The sequence below is a fragment of the Alnus glutinosa genome, chromosome 8, assembly GCF_958979055.1.
Source record: "Alnus glutinosa chromosome 8, dhAlnGlut1.1, whole genome shotgun sequence".
Classification (NCBI taxonomy): Eukaryota; Viridiplantae; Streptophyta; class Magnoliopsida; order Fagales; family Betulaceae; genus Alnus; species Alnus glutinosa.
In genome coordinates this window covers 8,784,751-8,803,870 of record NC_084893.1, presented here as the reverse complement: position 1 = coordinate 8,803,870, position 19,120 = coordinate 8,784,751, and the positions used below count along the sequence as shown (strand labels likewise).

The 19,120-nt window shown below is 35.8% G+C and overlaps 1 protein-coding gene across 1 annotated transcript; it reads left to right on the top strand.

Annotated features, from left to right (window-relative positions):
* The first annotated feature begins 10,435 nt into the window (after nt 1-10,435).
* Nucleotides 10,436-18,343, top strand: LOC133875605 (uncharacterized). Its single transcript, XM_062313785.1, has 4 exons — nt 10,436-10,531; nt 10,611-12,321; nt 16,032-16,459; nt 17,523-18,343. Exons 2-4 carry the CDS (start codon nt 11,421-11,423, stop codon nt 18,279-18,281), a joined length of 2,088 nt encoding a protein of 695 aa, XP_062169769.1. The 5' UTR covers nt 10,436-10,531; nt 10,611-11,420; the 3' UTR covers nt 18,282-18,343.
* Nucleotides 18,344-19,120: the final 777 nt, after the last annotated feature.

The following is a 19,120-nucleotide window of genomic DNA, read 5'->3' as shown; positions in this document are numbered from 1 at the left end:
ATGGCCTTAATATGACAAGTCAGTGTCACAAGCATCAATAAGGTAATTTCTGAATTCCATGAAGATTCTGCATAGTTTACAACTCAACAAAAGTCGGTTCCCTAGTTGCCGTCCGGATGGCCCAGAGAAACGTCCGAACGCCTATTAGTGTTCGAGAAGATTTTGAACAGCTCAGCAGACATGGTTGGTGAAGACAACTTGCAACCATCCGGACACTAGGGCAACATCGTCCAGATGCGGAGACTGTAGTTTAATGAAGAAACACATTATGAAAGTCGGTTGCTGCTTGCCGTCCGGACGCTCTCTTTCTAAGTCCGGACGTCGCCCAAAGAACTCCTAATCAATATTGTATTAGGTCTTCTAAAGCTTATAAATAGAGGTCTCTAGGCTTATATTATTTGCATAATTCGGCAGTGAATTCCAGTGTACTAAGAGATGGTATTTAAGCAGAGATTGTTAGATTTGCTAGCTCTCTTATGGTGGTTCTTGTGATTTGATCAACCATTGAAGTCTAGCTTAAGGAGAAGCCATAAGCTAAAGGAGTCCATTGAAGACCCCTTCAAGTAGGAGACCTGGTTGGGAAGCGTTCACGTATAGGTACGTGTTAGAGTTAAATGTATGACTACTGTATAACAGGTATGTGAGTACGAGTTCTTTGTAACTAGTTTTGTTTTCTAAATAGTAGATTTCCTGAGTTTGCTGCCCCAGAGTGGTTTTTCTCTTTATAAGAGTTTCTACTTCGTCAACAAAATATTTGTCTCTTTTAAATTCCACATTTAATATTTTGTTGCACAATTGATCACACAAACACACGTTAAATTAGGAGTCTACATTTTTTCAATTGGCATCAGAGCAGGTACACTTGTGTTTGGATTAATTTCCTGAGTATGATCCATATTTTTGTTAACTCCTTTTATTATGAATTCTTCTCAGCTATATGAAGAGAATTCTGATAATGAGCTTTCTGAGATTTTCTTAAATTGAGTAAAAATTCTAAAAATTTCAATAAAGAGCTCAAAAAGGTTAAGCAAGAAAAAGAGTATTTAATCATTCAATTGTCTGAATCACATGTTTTGATTGACTATTTGAAATCTGAGAATACCACGTTGTTTAACACTATTGATACATTTGAGAATAAATTAAAAGAATCTGAAGATCTCTTGAACAAATTCTCTAGTGATAATTTAAAAAGCATGCTTTGTATTCATATAGATAATTATAACAAGCCATGCATAATTGTTGATGATTTTGGTGCTTTTGATTCTGAAATAAATTCTCTTGTTATTAAGTTTGTGATAGTAGATATAGCTTGTTTAGATAGCTCTGAAAATTCTTGCTTAAATAATTGTGTGAAGCCTAAGTTCAAAGATTCAGGAACACAAGCTCATGGTAAGTTTGTTCCTACTTGTCATAATTGTGGGAAGGCTGGTCACATTAGACCAAATTATTTTCTGTTAAAAACCCACAGATCTTAGACTAAGTAGGATGCTCCGAGGAAAGGTAAAATTGAAAAACCTTCCTCATTTAAATATGTCCCTCCACATAGGAGACATATACAAGGTAATGACAATGTTATTTGTAAGAATGCTAACCTTAATTTTGCAGAGACTGCCAATAAGCATTCAAACAAAAGAAGCCTGTCCACCTGTCATCACTACGGCATCGCCGATCATATCCGACCCAAATGTCCATAGCCTCAGGCTCAGAAGTCGAAGGTTCAAAGGGAGCTGCCAACAAAAGCTACATCAAGTACTCTACCTCCGATGGCACGTCAAGCTCCACGGCATCAACGGAGATAACAGAAGTTTGTTCCTGCCAATCAAAGTGGCAAACCAAAGAAGAGCAAATCAAGGCATTTCAAGAAAAAGCGGCAGAAACCTAATAGCAACCATGGCTATGAGGGGTTGCTGAGCCTGATGTAAGGTATGCTATGAAGAATTGACAACATGGACAAGACCCGCAAACCACCTCAACGGGTCGAGCAGGTATGGGTCTGGAATAATGAGACCAATTCACCTCTTGAAGGGGAGTGGATTCACCTAGTAAATGTGAAGTTACACCATGCCTAGGATTTTGGTTCCTAAATCCTAATGCATGTGAGGTATATTTGCATTGCATTATTTATCATGTCATATCTTATTCATGCCTTGCATTCCGTTTGAGGAATCATATTTTCTATCCCCAGATTTTCTCTTGTTGTCATGAGAAAATTTCTGCAAATATTTTATAAGGATGACAGAGAAAGCACATCATTGCTTTTCTATCTTGGTAATCCCGAACCTCTCTCCCTGAGGCCAGGTTTGCTCGTACCTCACATGCTAGGACTAGATATTGTTTATTTTTCTCATAGCATGTCTTTGTTGTTTTTCTGTCCTTTTTTTTTTCAACATAAATAAGTAAATAAAATAAAATTCTGCATCTTCTCCCCAATTTTATTATTATTATTATTATTTTTCATTTTGATAGCTTTTCAGAAATTGTATGTATTTTTGTTTGATATCTCAGTTCATTGTACATTGATTGAATATGCTTATATATAATTGAGAGTTTATGTCTAATATCTGCTAAGTTTTCCTGTTGCATCTTAATGCTAGATAATTGTTTTTCTCATGTGATAAAAAAATTGTTCACTATCTAAAGCTCCCTAAGGTACATTTTTTTACCATCTGATTTTTAGCTTCTAAAAATTATGATGTGAGAGATTTTTTTTTTTTTTTTTTTTGGTAAGCTGGTCAAATTGACCAACTCGCTAGTTGAACCTAGAACCTATAAATTTTGGCATTCTCTCTAGATTGCAGCACAAGCAATAGGTAAAGCATTAAAAAATTAGAAAATCTGGATTCAAAAGATCCACTGCTGAATGTGCTTAAAATATATTATTGAACTTGTTATTATAGAAACAGTCAGTGACCAATTCATTGCGGAAACAGATGGTCACTACTGGATTAAGTGAAAAAAAAATAAAAATGCTGCTTCTTAGGGGGAGTATATCAAATGAGGGTGACTGCGCCTTAGTAAGATAAGATTTGACTTTTGACTAATCTAACATTGAATATTTCTCTCTTGTTTAGAAAATTCAGTTGTTTTAAATCATATTAGCAAACATCATACTTTATTGAGAAAGCTTTCACACACACATGCATAGTATAAGTTAAGTCATATATTTAAAATTTCTATCTGCAGAAAAATTTGTGCTTATTGAATACTTAACTTCTAATTATATATTTTCATATTTTTTAATTGTTATTTGACTGTCTTATTAGTTATATATATATATATATATATATATATATATATATATATATATATATATGCGTGTTCTGAAAGCTAACTTTAGGGAAAATCATTTATCTGCATTAAAAAATCAGAAAATCTGGATTCAAAAGATCCATTGCTGAATGTGCTTAAAATATATTATTGAACTTGTCATTATAGAAATAGTCAGTGACCAATTCATTGCGGAAACAGACGGTCACTACTGGATTAAGTGAAAGAAAAAAAAATGCTGCTTCTTAGGGGGAGTGTATAAGATGAGGGTGACTGCGCCTTAGTAAGATAAGATTTGACTTTTGACTAATCTAACATTGAATATTTATCTCTTGTTTAGAAAATTCAGTTGTTTTAAATCATATTAGCAAGCATCATACTTTATTGAGAAAGCTTTCACACACACATGCATAGTATAACTTAAGTCATGTATTTAAAATTTCTATCTACAGGAAAATTTGTGCTTATTGAATACTTAACTTTTAATTATATATTTTCATATTTTTTAATTGCTATTTGACTGTCTTATTAGTTATATATATATATATGCGTGTTCTGAAAGCTAACTTTAGGGAAAATCATTTTTTTGCAAATTTTTCTCTGTTTTTAGCTTCTAGTGTGAAACGTCTTGACGAACCTGTTCTTTGGTCCGGACGTGCGCGGCTCTGTCGATTGTTGATCTGGCAGTGTGCCGTCTGGCCAAGTGAGTAACACGTCCAGATGCAAGCCCATTACTTTCTCGGCCAGCCGCACACTACTACATTTTTTTTTCTTGATTTATCATATCATGTTGTGTGCGTTTTCTCGCGGATTTCTCCCGAGATTTTGACATGCTCTGCACATCTCTTCTCATTCCATTGTATTCTCTTTGATTTCCTTTGTTCTTTTAAGTTGTTATACTTTTTAGAATAATGGAATATTTATTGACTGAAATATTTTGTTGAGATATTGTGCATGAAAATCTTATTCTATCTATGTGTTGGGTTGATATTGATATATCTGTGCCATTTGGATTGCTATATTTGTTTTTGTATTTTTTTGGCATCCAATTGACAGCTGTCATGATACTACAATTGTTTTGGAACTAACATGATCTAATCTTTCTTTGTGGTGGTATGTTTGGAAATATTTCTGTTTAAAATTTTTTCAGGAATATGTCATTCAGCGGTTTCCAGCACAATATCTGACAGATGGATCCTTTGGAAAACAAACTGTTGTTGAAGTCATATGCTCAAATTCCAAATGTCTCAGGATTTAGATGAGCTTATTCCCCCAGCTCATGCAAAGCCTTCTGTAACATCATTCTTCAAATCTGCACCAGTTAGAGGTTCAGTGGTGAATCTTCTCACTCCTCTTGCAGACCAATTGATTAGAGGATTTCAATATGTGGATGATCAGTTTCAGGCGTTGTAGAATCAAGTGACTGAAGGTGTTTAGTCTTTGCATACTCAGCTTCAGGAGCTAGAAGCTAAAGTGGCTCAAATTCAGATCAATATGCGGAACATTCTCTGTATCTTTATGGTAAAGGACCAGTTTAACTTGACTTGATGCCTTGAGGATTTTCTTTCCTCCTATGGTTATTTGAGCTTCAGTTGAGACACTTTACTATTATCCTTGTTGTTTTGGATTTTAGTACTGTATAACTGTAGTTTTTAATACTATGTTTACCCTTTGTCTTTTTTAGACAAAAATGTGGAGTATTTTTATTTTTTAGACGGGGATTGTATTTTTAAACCGGTCAAGTGATTTTTGTCCCCAAATGGCCAAAGGGGGAGTTTATTAGTTTTATTGGCTACATTTCGTTGACAAAATCACTTCCATATTAGTGTACTACTGAAACAGGGACGCCATAATTATTCAGAGTCTTCAGAATATTCAGAGATTATTTATTCAATATGGAAATGGCCTTAATATGACAAGTATTAGTATCACGAGCATCAAGAAGGTAATTTCTGGATTCTAGAAAGATTTTGCGCAGTTTACAACTCAACAAAAGTCGGTTCCCTAGTTGTTGTCCAGACGGCCCAGAGAAACGTCCGGACGCCCATCAGTGTTTGAGAAGATTCTGAACAGCTCAGTAGACACAGTTGGTGAAGACAGTTTGCAACCGTCTGGACGTTGTGGCAACATCGTCAGGATTCGGAGACTGAAGTTTAATGAAGAAACGCGTTATGGAAGTCAATTGCTGCTTGCCGTCTGGACGCTCTTTGTCTAAGTCCAGACACTGCCTACAGAACTCTGAATCAGTATTGTATTAGGTCTTCTAAAGCCTATAAATAGAGGTCTTTAGACTTGTATTATTTACAAAATTTGGTAGTGAATTTCATTGTACTAAGAGAGGGTGTTTAAGTAGAGATTATTAGATTTGCTAGCTCTCTTAGGGTTGTTTTTGTGTGATTTGATCAATCATTGAAGTTTAACTTAGAGAGGAGCTCTAAGCTAAAGGAGTCCATTGAATACCCATTCAAGTAGGAGACCTGATTGGGAAGCGTTCACGTATAGGTATGTGTCAAAGTTAAAAGTATGACTACTACATAAAAGGTATGTGAGTACGAGTGGTTTGTAATTAGCTTTGTCTTCTGAATAGTGGATATCCTGAGTTTGGCTATCCCATAGTGGTTTTTCTCTTGATAAGAGTTTTCACTTCATTAACAATTTTTTTTTTTTTTAAATTCTGCATTTAATATTTTGTTGCACAATTGCTCACACACACGTTAAATTAGGAGTCTATATTTTTTCAGAATTGTCTATTGATTTTTTGTTTTGTGAAGAAAAACAAAAAATTTCAACATTTTGTGTTTAGATTGTTAAATTGTTTGTTTCACTAAGTTTTTTTATTAACTAATCAAAATCCCGGAATAGGAATAGGAAAAGGAAAAAAAATAAAAATAAAAAGAAATCTTAACTATAAGACTGACATGTGTTCTTTAAGCATATGAGAAGCACATGTTGTTTTATTAATACCATTTTATTAGAAAGTCTTATCCTATTAAACACAAATACCTGTGCATATGATCCAAAAAAAAATTACCCCGTTGAGAGTTTCAGGGTGTGTTTGAGATTGCGATTTCGTAAATAAAAAATGTAATTTCAAACCAAATTACAGAAAACGAATCTTTTAGAATATGCGTTTTAAAAATTTGCGATTTGAATAAGCAAAAATCGCAAGCAAAATTGTGTTTTTTTTTAAATGCATAAGTTTAAAAGCTAATCTGCGATTTTGCCAAACGCTTAACTACGTTTTTTAAAAATTAATATTTCAAATCGCACTTTTTAAAATCGTAAACTCAAACAAACCCTAAGTATTGTAGCTTCTAGGTATGACCCATAGATTCATAGCAGCGAGAAAAAAAATAAAAAATAAGACATTGAGAGAATCAGTGGCTTATAAATTAGAGAAGGCTGATGATATTAGTTTCTTTATTACGAAACTGTTGTTTTCATTTATTATTATTCTTATTAATTGACTACACTTTTTAGTTTTTAATGGCCCTTTCAGTGCTTTCACTACATTGCGTAGTTGCTCCACCATTCACATGCATCATTTGGTCTACATTGAAGAGTGCAGTTGGGTCCAAGTCTCTTTCATTTGTCCTTCTTCCACCAAATTTCCCAAAATATATGAGCTTAGGTTTTGTTTCTTTTTATTTTATGAATAAGGTAGGGCTCAAAAGTACCCACAAAACCCTTCATCTCACAATCTTTTGGGGTTAAAAATTTTCATACCACCAGTTTGGTGTTGCTAGTGTTCTCGGGAAAGCGTTTGAAATTATTTTCATACTACCAACTTGGATGTTACTGGTGTTCTTAGTAGAGTTGGGTCAGACTACGTCTCAATTAGCTTGAAAGAGAGAATTTCTCATCATCTAGATCATTTGTGTCACTTTCCCCGCTTCTCTATAAAAAAATATTTTATCCCGTTTCCACCCTAGGGCTTCAGTTGTGCGACCCGTCTGTGTCCTTTTGGTCATCGACGTTAATAGTGTAGAAAATTTATCGCTGTCCTAATTCATCGTGCCTCAAAGTTATTTTTTGTTTCAGATATTTGTTCATTCACACATAATAATTTCCTAATTTCTTCTTCTTTATCACCTTAAATTCCTAACAACTCCTCTCCCACCCAACTCTGCTTTACAATTAACATCACATCTCATTCTCTCAAAGCGAATTATTGTATCACATGCTTTTATGAACATTACAACAGTATGGAGATAGAAGAAGAACCATGCACTACAATATATATTTTATTTTTATTTTCTTTTACACATTTTTCCTAAATTAAAATATATTTTAAGACCCGTTAACAAATATGTTATCATATATAAAAATAAGAATCCGTTTGACTTTACAAATTTGCATCCCAAAAGTATGTTTTTAAATAAAATCACAGAAAATGTTTAGTTTTGGAATACATTTAATAAAAAATAGTGATTTAAAAAGATAGAAAAATATATGTTTTCAAATCGTAGGCAAGAAAAATAGCGTTTTAAAATTGGGGCCTTAGACAGATGCCTCACTCACCTACCTATTGAGCCGACCCTAAAGTTTGCTAGAAGCGCAAATAAATTGTTCAAAAATACTACCTTTAAGTAGGAGACCTCGGTTCGAATTCTTAGAAAAATTAAATAAAAAAAAAAAAAAAAAAATCTCATAATAAATGTAAAAAAAAAAAAAGAAAAAACATTTCAAATATAACTGTCTAACGAAAATGCCACGTGTTATGGAGAGTTGGGTGAGAGTAGGTAGGTTGGTTGGTAAAACAGATTATCTCATAATCTCAGGAAACAGAGACATTGTTGTTTTTTTGTTTTTGTTGAGGGGCGATTTTCTCTAGGAGGTATACTGTCCGAAAAGCAACCCAAAAGGCCATGGTAAAAGACCCGGTTCAAGTCGGATCAAAATCTTTTTAAGTTATTCGTTCGAATTTAAGAGAGAAAATTTATAAGATTCATCTGATCAGATAATTAGTTGGACATCTTAATTTTTGTTTGATAAAGTGAGTTTCAGGGTCCGTTTAAGTTTGCAATTTTAAAAAGTGCGATTTAAAAATAGCGATTTTAAAATGTGTGATTTAAAAAAGTGATTTTTAAAAACGCAGTTAAGCGTTTGGCAAAATTACAGTTAAGCCTTTAAAATTCCAGCTTAGCCTTTTAAAATATTGCGTTTTCAAAAAAGCACCATATTGTCTGCGATTTGAATAAGCAATTTTCTGCGTTTTCAAATCGCAATTTTTTAAAAACGCAGTTTCCAAACGGTTCATTTTCTGCGATTTGGTTTAAAATCGCACTTTTTCTATACGAAATCGCAATCCCAAACGCACCCATAAGTGATATCTAATAATCACTTATCCAAATTCTCTCAAATTTGAAAAATCCTAATCCAGAAAACAACTCCACGCATGTTCAATCCCTAAAACTTAGTCTTGCAGTTCTAGATTTAAATGCGTTGATTCACCTTTTAATTAGGTGGATATTAAATTGTTGGATGGTTATTCCATGACTTAGATAATACCTTGCTTATAACTAAAAGCGAATATGGTACCTCTATCCTTAAATTGACGGAAGTTCCCGTCAATATCTTTTAAAAATTATACGAGTCACTATGGCTAATTAAAAAAATAATTAGAAGACTAAAACATTAAAAATATTTAAAAAAAAAAAATTGAAAAAAGGGCCACGTTCATAGCCGGTCTGGGGTGGCCGAACCACCCCTAATGGGGCCACCCCCTAATAGAAAAATGGGATGGCCAAACCCAATCACGTTTGGCCTAGGATGGTTTCGAAAAGCTCTTTTTTTTTTTTTCTTTTTTTTTAAGAAAAAAAAATATTTTTATTTTTCTAATTTTCTAATTTTTACTTTATTTTTAAAGAGCTATAGTGACACTTATTTTTGAAGGGTATTGGCGTGAATTTCTATCAGTTATAGACGAAATTTAGACGGAAGTACCATATCTATTTTTAATCATAAGCCAAGTACTATATATGATACAAAATAAAACCTAGGTTAGAAAAAATAAAATTGTTAAATCACGTGAAACAAAAATGTATTTAACCCTAACGACTATGATTAACCTGTAAAAATATTAAAGACAAATATTTCGAAAAAATTTGGAAGAAATGAAATTTCAGAGATGAATTTGAAATTAAGGCCAAACTCTAAAGTATATTATGTAATTATCCCAAAATTTTCTTATTAATAAACAAACAATTACAAGTAAAATTTCAACGAGAAAAAAAAAAAACACTCACCATTCCAGAGGTTTTATGAAAATAACTATATTTCTCACTTTATTTAATTAGAATTTAGTTAAAATGAGAAAAAATATATTTACGTCTTTAAAAGAGTAATGACCACTGACTTTATATTTATTAATCATTGGACTTCATTTGTTTAAGAGATCCGTCTCCAACTTATTTCTTCATAATCTATTATTCCTATTCAATTTGAAATTTATTGGGTTATTTTTCTATTTTGTTCAAATTAAAGTCAAGTATTTTTAAAGATTTTATTTATTTTGAGAAAGAACGTACCTTATAAAATTGACATAGAAAATTAAAGTCAAATAATTTTATTTTATTTTTTTTTAAAAAAAAGAGATAACTTTACTTAAGGTTACCAAACTATTGCCTTTTTTGACTTAAGGGTACTGAACTTCAAAACGTCTCAAGTTAGAATATTCAATTTTCAAAACGTCCCAATAATAGATACTCTGTTAGGATTTGCTATTAAATCTTGCGAATATTCTCAAAATACCCTCATTTTTTTAGAAAAAAAAAAAGAAAAAAATTTGTTAGGATTTAGGTATTAGTAAGAATTTAACGGAATTTACAAAAATATCCATGCCTGAATCTTTGAAAATTTTTATATTTTTTTTAAAAAAAAAATAAACAAAGGGGTATTTTAAGAATTTTTGTAAGATTTAACAACAAATCCTAACGGAATACCTGTTATTGAGACGTCATAATTTGAGTCATTTTTTAAGTTTAATACCCTTAAGTCAAATAAGGCAATAATTCGGTCCTCTTAAATAAAGTTAAAAAAAAATTATTATTATTATTATTATTATTATTATTTCTCGCTCTAATTACAATAAGTCAAAAACCCTCGTTTTCCAATTTTTATAAACGTGTAGGTGGTGTCTGTGTGGAGATAACGGGGCAACGGGCCTTATTCTTCCGAGAATCCAGCCAGCAGGATTCAACAACGTCGTCCTCGAAAGTTGGTGGTATTAGATTTTGCTTCACACAACTCAGATTCTTAAAAAGTAAGCTTTTTAATTCGAACGTCAGAATCAAAGTACTGAGCCATTTTCACATCCTTGTTAGTTGTTCCTTTTTACACAGCTCATCGGCTTCGTTCTGTGGGACTCTGGTGTTCTGGTATTTTGGCGAAATGGGTTCATTTCATTGATGGGTTTCGCAGCATAGAGGCTGTTCAAATGGGTATAGCTTGGATTTTTAATGCCTCTTACTTTTTTGGGGGGATTGTTGCTGTTTTATGTATATGAAGGAGTTCTCTCAGGAAATGGGGTTTGTTATTTGATGGGTTTGCAAGTACTACGTAGGTTGCTCCTGTTTAGATTCTTGGCTTACGCTCACAAATGGGCCTATTAGGGAGTTGTTTTTCTGACAAGGTTTTTGATGGTTTCTGAAATTGAAGAAGGTCTTGCTTGGAATTCTGATATCTGTTCACAGAAGGGTCCTTCCGTTTGTTGTTGTTTTTAACGTGGTCATTGTTCTTGATTACTTCTACGTTCTGGGTTTATTTAAGATATTTTTTCCTGCAGTTGATTATTACTAGAAAACGCTGGATTTCTTTTTTTGGGTTCATTCTCAGCTCTAGGCGTGGTTTCCTGTTTCGAGAATTCTAGTTAATGGCATCTTTAGAATTTGGAGCTGAAAACTGAGACAGTACTTTTCCTTGAATCGAGTTGGTGGCTTTTATTGCTGCGGAAGGGGTTTTATGTTTTCAATCTGTAACCAACTTTTGCACCTGCAGAGTTAAGAGGGTTTTTGATACTTAGATTTAGGATTCTGGATTTGTATTCATGGAAATTGTTGACTTTGGGCTTTCATTGCTGAGAATTAAAACAGAGAGGAAAATTTCTATTGTGGAATTTGGTTAGTGTAGTCTCTGTGGAAGGGAAAGAGGAAATGGATTTGTGGATGGTTGCAGTTGCTGCCGGTGCTGGATGTTTAGCTAAGTATTGGCAAAATATTTCTAGGGATAGGAATAGCTTACCTGCGTTTTCCTCTGGGGACTCTAATTGCGGGAAACCTGAATCCCCAGGTCGTCCCTTCCACAGATTGGCACGGAGAAAGAAACTAGACGATGAGGTTTCTGCAGATAGGAAATGGGTTTCTGATGGGAGACTTTCGGATTTGTACCAAATAGATGGTGCTTCAGCAGAAGTGACTTCCACTAGTGGGTTTGATGTTGAAAAGTCAGCATGCTTTGAGAAATATGAAGATTGCAATGTACTTTCTGTATCCAGCTTACCACCAGGATGCTCAACAAATGATGATGTAGAGCACGAGGCTGGAAATAGGCTAAGTGGTGATGTTAGTGATAATTGTGGTAATTCATTGCCTGGCCTTTCTCCTGGAATGGGTTCTTTTCGTGGTTCTTCAAGGAATAGAAGCTCTCTTAGAACTAAACGTTCACATAGGCATTCTCTTGAACCCCTAAGTTCCCTTGAAAGTTGTCTTATGACTCAACTATACAAAGAACATGCTGAAATGAAAAGATATGTATTTAGTCCACCTCCATCACCATCCACACCAGCTATGAGGCAGTTATTTGTCACTGATCGAAGCCAAATACTCAGCAGAGCAAATGGTCATTCTTTCAGTGCACAAATTGGATTTGAGGAAGATAAGGTGCATAAAGAAGCCTATTTGGAAAGGAATGAAAATGTGCATGGCGTAACTCCACTACCAAAAATTAGGTCTTTAGACTTCCCAATGAAGATGAAAAAGACGGGAAAGGTGCCGAGTGGAAGATTGAGCAGCTCCATTAAAATGGTCGGTGGAAAACACGTCCATTCACAAGATGGTATGGTTCTCATTTTAATTTTTCTTTATAGCTTATGCACTAGATGCTATTTCATTGACAGAGTAAAGAAATCTTCACTTCCGTTGCTTCTTTTAATGCAAAGTTTTTTCTCTGGCCTAAAAAAATATCTAGATTTGTGTAGCATTCAGGTCCCCAGTCAGAACTCCCCCCTCCCCCACTTTTCATTTGCCTTGAGAACAAAGGAAAAAGTGGAGGTACTTTATCTTATCATATGAAAAAAGGGAACAAATTCACTATCACAAAACCACGGTCTTCACATGTTCTTCATCAGATGGCAAGCCTTTGAAAATGAGGGAAAAAAAAAAAAAAAGAAATGTAACTTTTTCATCATTCCCTAAAATGTCAAATACGTTTTGAAAGATGTGAATTTTCTCATTATGTACTAGTCTCTCTATTTCCAGGAGGAGGACTGTTCAAGCTTAATAGACCAATAGCACTTTGTCCTTTTCCCTTTGGGGCAACAACAAAATGATCAAGAAAGGATATATTTGGACATTCAAGTGACCATGAAATTTAGCCCAAAGTGTGTGCGAGGCCTACTCGGTCAGCTTGTATGTGATGGTTCTGTTAGGCCGTTCAGTTATGTAGATGAGCTACCGATGACCGTCAGGTCAGTCGTCATTTTTGGGTGTTGGTGACTCAACAATACCGACCCAAATGACAGTCGTACAATAGTCTCTTAGATTTTAGGGTTAGAGCTTCACAACTGTCTTGCCTATCTCGTAATCTCTCACTGCCGAAAACTGACCAGCAATATCGGTGTTCACCCTTACCTCTGCCTCTCTCCACTGCTTAACTCGCATTCATGGCCCTTCACAGCCCCAACCTCCAAATCAGCGCTGCTCACACCAAAGTCCTAACTAGGAAACCAACAGAAACATGATGGGATAGAACAGACCGAGCCAAAACCAAAACCCAACCCGATTGACATCAGTTGAGTTGTCGTACACTGGTCGGTTCGCTTTGTGGTGGTTTCTAGGGGCCAATGCTGTCGGTTTAGTTGTTGGAAACCGCCAAAAGCTGACCACTAGGGTCAGTGCTCACCCCTAGTCTTGGAATCTCAATTTAAGTCCTAAAGTTTGTATGACATCTGTTCAGTTTTATTCTTCTTTTTTTTTTTTTTTTTTTTTAAGTATTTTACTGGTTGTATTCTTTTAATGGTATGGGCTGTAGCGGTAGCCCATGAGTTTTATTTTTAGCTATGGGTCTCTTTCACTTTGGTTTAGTAGTTTCCTTGTTCACTGGTTTCCTAATTGGCAGAACTCAGGCACTGTTCACAGGTATTGTTCTTTAGGTTATGCAATTGCCTGAATCTTGTTCCATATCAGACTCTCTCTCTCTCTCTCTCTCTCTCTCTCTCTCTCTCTCTCTATGATTTTTCCCTAAAGGCTAACACACAGGTGCAGAAGTTGCCACAAGTTTTCCTCAAATGGCTGGAACATAAGCATTGTTCACTATTAAGGTGCATAGAACTTGAAGCAACCTTCACAGAGGATGAAGCAACCACCCCCACAAACAACCGCAGACACCTTGACTTTGACCTCAACTCTCTGCTTTGCTGGAGCTCTTATTGGCTCTGGCAAAGCCAAGGTTGAGAGTCCTGAAGAAGCCCCAGTAATTAAAATTTATCAAGATCAGTAGATTAGGACTTTAGCCCTTAGGATTCTTTGTCTCTTTATCTAGGTATTTGAGGTTATTTTATCATAACTTCTGAAAATGAACGCATAATTTTTTTTATTTTGATATGTAAGAAACCAATCTTATTAAAAAAGCATAAGGCGCCCCTTGATACACTGGGAGTATACAAAGAAACACTTAATTAGAAAGAGAAAAGCGAGCGAGAAAGTCAACAAAAGTAAAAGACAAAGGGTGGACATAAGCTGTAGTCCAAAAGTACAAAGTAAGGTAGAACGATGATAGAATTTCTTCCAAGGTACTTTTCAAATCCTCAAAGCTCCTCTTGTTTCTTTCTCTCCATAAGCACCAAAAGGGGCAAATACGCGCAATTTTCCAAACCACAGCATTCCTTGGCCTTCTAGAGGACTACCAACAAGCAAGCAAATCGATAACCCGTCTGGGCATAATCCAAGACATCCCAAAACGATTGAAGAGAGAACTCCACAAAGCAGAAGCCACATCGCAGTGAAGAAGGAGATAATCCACAGACTTCCCAGTCTTCTTACACATATAGCATCTGTTTATCACGATAACATACTGCTTCCTAAGGTTGTCCAGGGTAAGGATATTGCCAAGAGCCGCGGACCACACAAGAAGGCAGCCCTTGAGGGTGCTTGAGTGTGCCAAACACTTTTCCAGAGAAATCGACTACTGCCAGAGCAAGCTAAGGATTCAAAGAAGGACTTGACCTTGAACAAACCTTTTTTGGAGGAGACCCATCACAACTTATCTTCGTTGCATTTGCTCACTTTGACTGAGTGCAACACTTGGAAGAAAGAAACAAATCATCCACCTCCCAATTGTGAGCCTCCCTAGTGAAGCTCAAGTCCACTGGTTAGAATCGCCCAAAAACTCTAAATTATCTACAACAGCGGTGTCCTTTACACCGATAATACCAAATAAAGCTGGAAAAGCTACTTTAAGAGCCATGTCCCCACACCACAAATCATGCTAAAAACTGATATTGGAACCATCCAATCAATGCATTCACAACTTTTAAATTGAAACCCCCCCCCCCCATGTTTTAATTCTGTGATTTCTTGGGGTGTATATATATAGCTGTGAAGAGAAGACTGTAAGCAAGAAAGTGAATAAGTTTATTTGGTTTTTTTAAGTAAAAAATCCAGATGTAGGCACTCTCTCTTAGGTTCTGCAGTAGAATAGTGCCCACCTACCTATTCACAGATTGATAGAGAGATTTTCTTGCAGCTTAGTTCCTGTTCAGCAGCCTGTATAAAACCTTGTAATCTGTCACTTCATTCACAGACTGATAGAGGGATTTTCTTGCAGCTTTTAAAAGCTTCTTGAAGATGTGATCGCCTAGGAATTTGTTCTTTTCTTCTTGCTTATCCAAAAAAAGGAATTTGTTCTTTTCTTCTTCTTCTCTCTGATTGTTTTAGTTTGATCCCTCTTTTAGAATCTTGGATTTAAATTTCTGAACTCCTTTTAACTCTTTTCCCAAATTCCTATTTAACTAAAACCCCAATCATTCCTAACCCTTTCCACCACAAGCCACCACCAAACAATCCCAATCAGTGTTCAAATCTTAGATTGGCCAACAGATGTGGTGACAGCAATCTGTCCTGCATCAACCTTCCATTAAAAATGCTCAGTTGTAGAATTTAGAGAATCTTCTGTGTGCGCAGATATGATGTCCTTGCTCTATTTGCAACTGGGTTTTACGGACTTTTGACTAATAATAGAGAGTGATAGATTTCATCTGCATGTGGTTGCACAAATCCCATGCTCTGATGGGATCAAGCTCGTGGTAATACTTCCTTTTAAAAACATATAGCCTTTACGTACAAAGGTCCCAATAAAATATCTGATGGAACTCTCTATGCTAGACAATAATTATATTGACCTTCCAGTGAATTGGGTTGCTGGCTGTGGCAATTCTTGATTGCCCAATGCTCCTTTTATTTATGACCGTTTTAGTGTTTCTGTGATGGTAACAGAATTCAAAAAATACAGAATTCATGTCATTGCCCTAACACTTCTCCACTCATCAGGGTCACCAGATGGTATGATTCTATTCTGTCTTGGGATTTCTATTGGCATAATATCTTCTTTCATAACAAATAAAAGAGAAGTAGACAAGCTGAAGGAGTTAGTGAAGCAGACTGAGAACTTGGTTCAAGATCTTCAAGAGGAACTAGATATGAAAGATTCAATGACAGTGAAGGAGCTAGCTAATGAAAACTATGAATCACAGGTTACATGTAATAACTCCTATGACAGGGCTCCAACTGTATTTTCCCCTGAACTGCATATGGATGGTTCAACAAAAAATGATGGTAAAGTATTATATGATCTGAAGGCAGAGGAGAGTCCAGAACCTATGAGTAAAATTGAAGCAGAGCTTGAAGCGGAACTTGAGAGGTTGGAGCTAAACATAAATGCATCTAGTTTGGACAGAAGATTGTCTGGTCTTGTTGAGGTAAGCCTGTCTCTTTATCTTTGAATTCTTTGTGACAGGTTGATAATTTAGCTTCACAGTTCAATGGTTCTGTAACATTTGTGTTGGACTGGGTGTTTAGCTGTATCATTTGCTCGTTTTTCTTTGTTTAAAAGAATTCCTTTCACTGTATTTATACGATGTGAACAGAATTTAACTAATTCAGTAAAGACAAATGCCAAAGACACTGCGTATGAAGTAAATGTGCGATCATGTTGATGAAATATTCTACTTTCCATCTTTCGAGTTTAAATTACCATATTCAATTTAAATCTTTTGATCGATACACTAATTGTTAGGGCATCTAGGAATTTCTAGTTTTCTGGAAAATGTCTAGCAGATTTGTTGAGGGGTCAGATTTCTGGAATGCTAAAATATGGGTTACAACTTGTCCATTGTACTTAGATGGTTTCCTATTTTGGAATTCAAGCAATTACTTTAAATTTTATTTATTTAAATATTTTTATACTTTGAAGTGTTAGTGACCTACAATATAAAGTCACTACATCGTCCCTAATTTGACACCACAAAATCTGTTGAAGATTCATCTTCCATTTTATAGTTTTAGAGGGTAGGGTAGGGTCCCTCTCCTAAAATCCCTTCTTTTGCATGGGTTCAACCATAGAGCTCCCCTTTAATAAAGAGGAGATAAGTAATCTCACAATGTTCTAAAATCTGCTCTCTTGTTTAGTCATTATAGTCATCATTCAGTCAGGTAATCTGTTATTGGCTTATTCTGGTATTCACAATGCAGTCCATTGACATGGTAACACAGAATTAGTGCTTGTGGCCAGATTAGTGTTGGTTACTCTTGTTCCAGCCTTTCAACAATATATTTTCCTCGTGGAAGAAGCAACTAGGTTTAGCATGTGGTCCCACTTATATATCATTTACTTCAAAGAATGGAAACAAATCCAGAAAGTATTTGATATTAGAGCCCCAGATATATTATTCTCCCCTTATTTCTCTATATATTGCATATTTTTTTAGGCAATCTTGTGGAATTGGTTGTCTACAAGTGTTGATGGAGCTCAAATGTTTGCAGCTTGACCCAGACTTTGTAGCAGATTTTGCTCAGGGTGAGTTGAGAGCAGACATGACCCATGACCGAGCTGTTGGAAAACCTAATTCAGATCCAGATTCTAGGGACACCTCCACCACTCATTCTGCCAACTATGCTGTTTCACCACGAGAGCTGAGCTTGCGTCTGCACGAGGTTATTCGATCTAGACTAGAAGAACGCGTGCAGGATCTTGAGACAGCCCTTCAAAACAGCCAGAGAAAGTTAAACCACATGGAGTCGGGGCACAAGAATTCTTGGAAGGAGTTCTCAAGCAGTGAACGGGCATATTCTTGCACCCCAGAAAGTTCAACTGCTAAAGAATGCAATCCTACGGCCCAATTCCCGTTTAATCTGTCGGGGGAAACTCTAGACGCTGACAAAGAGTTAACTAAGATAGATGATTCAGAAGAGCAGGATTTAGCATCAAGGGTCCATGAAAGTAAGCATCAAGAGGGCTTCAATCTATCAGATGGACCTGTTTTCATGGGTGAAAATGGTGGTTCCATGTCAAATCTTACAATGGATATGGAATTATTTTCAAGTAAAACGAGGACGAGAAGATGTGGAGGGTACACATCAGAGTTTCAGGGATTGAATGATGGTGTAAGTGAAGATGAAAGCAGCGATTGGGATGATGAAATTGAGAACCAATTGATCAAGCAGATTGTGGAAAAAACCAAGAAAGGTTCACATGTAGTTCTAAATGCGCAAAGGATGTTCTTGTCTATGGATGAAAAATGAGCATTGAAATGAAACAAAATAGTTTTGCAGTATATAGAGCAATACAAAAGAATATTTATTCATTCATTACTAGAGCAAAGTATCCCTGTGATTCTTTTTAGATGTTTTGTTCCATATTTTATTTTTGCCTCCTCTTATCATCATCCCGTGATGAATGTATTAACGGTTACGATGGCTTCTCATTTAATTCTTGTGGCATTTCCTGTTGGGCAAGCTCTGGTTATGATTTAGGAAGTGCTGACTGTACCATTGTAGGTATCACAGTCCCAACTTCTCTCTTTCTCAAATAACCTCCACGGTGAACCCTTCGGGAGGGGGAAGGCAGGGAGCCTTTCTCCCCCTCCCCTCTCCTTTCCTGCCATTTCTTCTCTCCCTTTCCTCTTTTCCAATAGTTTTTTTTAAAGTTAGAAGCTAGATCTAACGCTGCTAATCCATCTCTGACACGTATGCACCCCTCCTCTGGTCGCCCTGCCTCCAATCTACCAGGAGCCGCCCGCCAACCAGTCATTCCACCACTTAAGGCCCAGGCGCCACCCTATCCTGCGATGTCCAAATTTTCCGAAAGCCCATTCTCACCTCCTTCCTCAATAAAATCTGGAGTGGTTTTCTCTTTTGTCTGGAGCAGACACAAAGCATGCTCTTTTATTCAAGGTCGAGGTAAAGGTGATTTCAACGACTTCATTAGTGCACACTTTCCTACTGTAAATCTCATGCAGCAGACAATTCTCAACGGTCCAACCATCGAACTGCTTCACATACCACCATCAAAACGACCCTCTCCTTGGCCTTTTGGTCAAGAAACTATTAAGGTCAAATCATTTTGGATCCATTTCCCATTT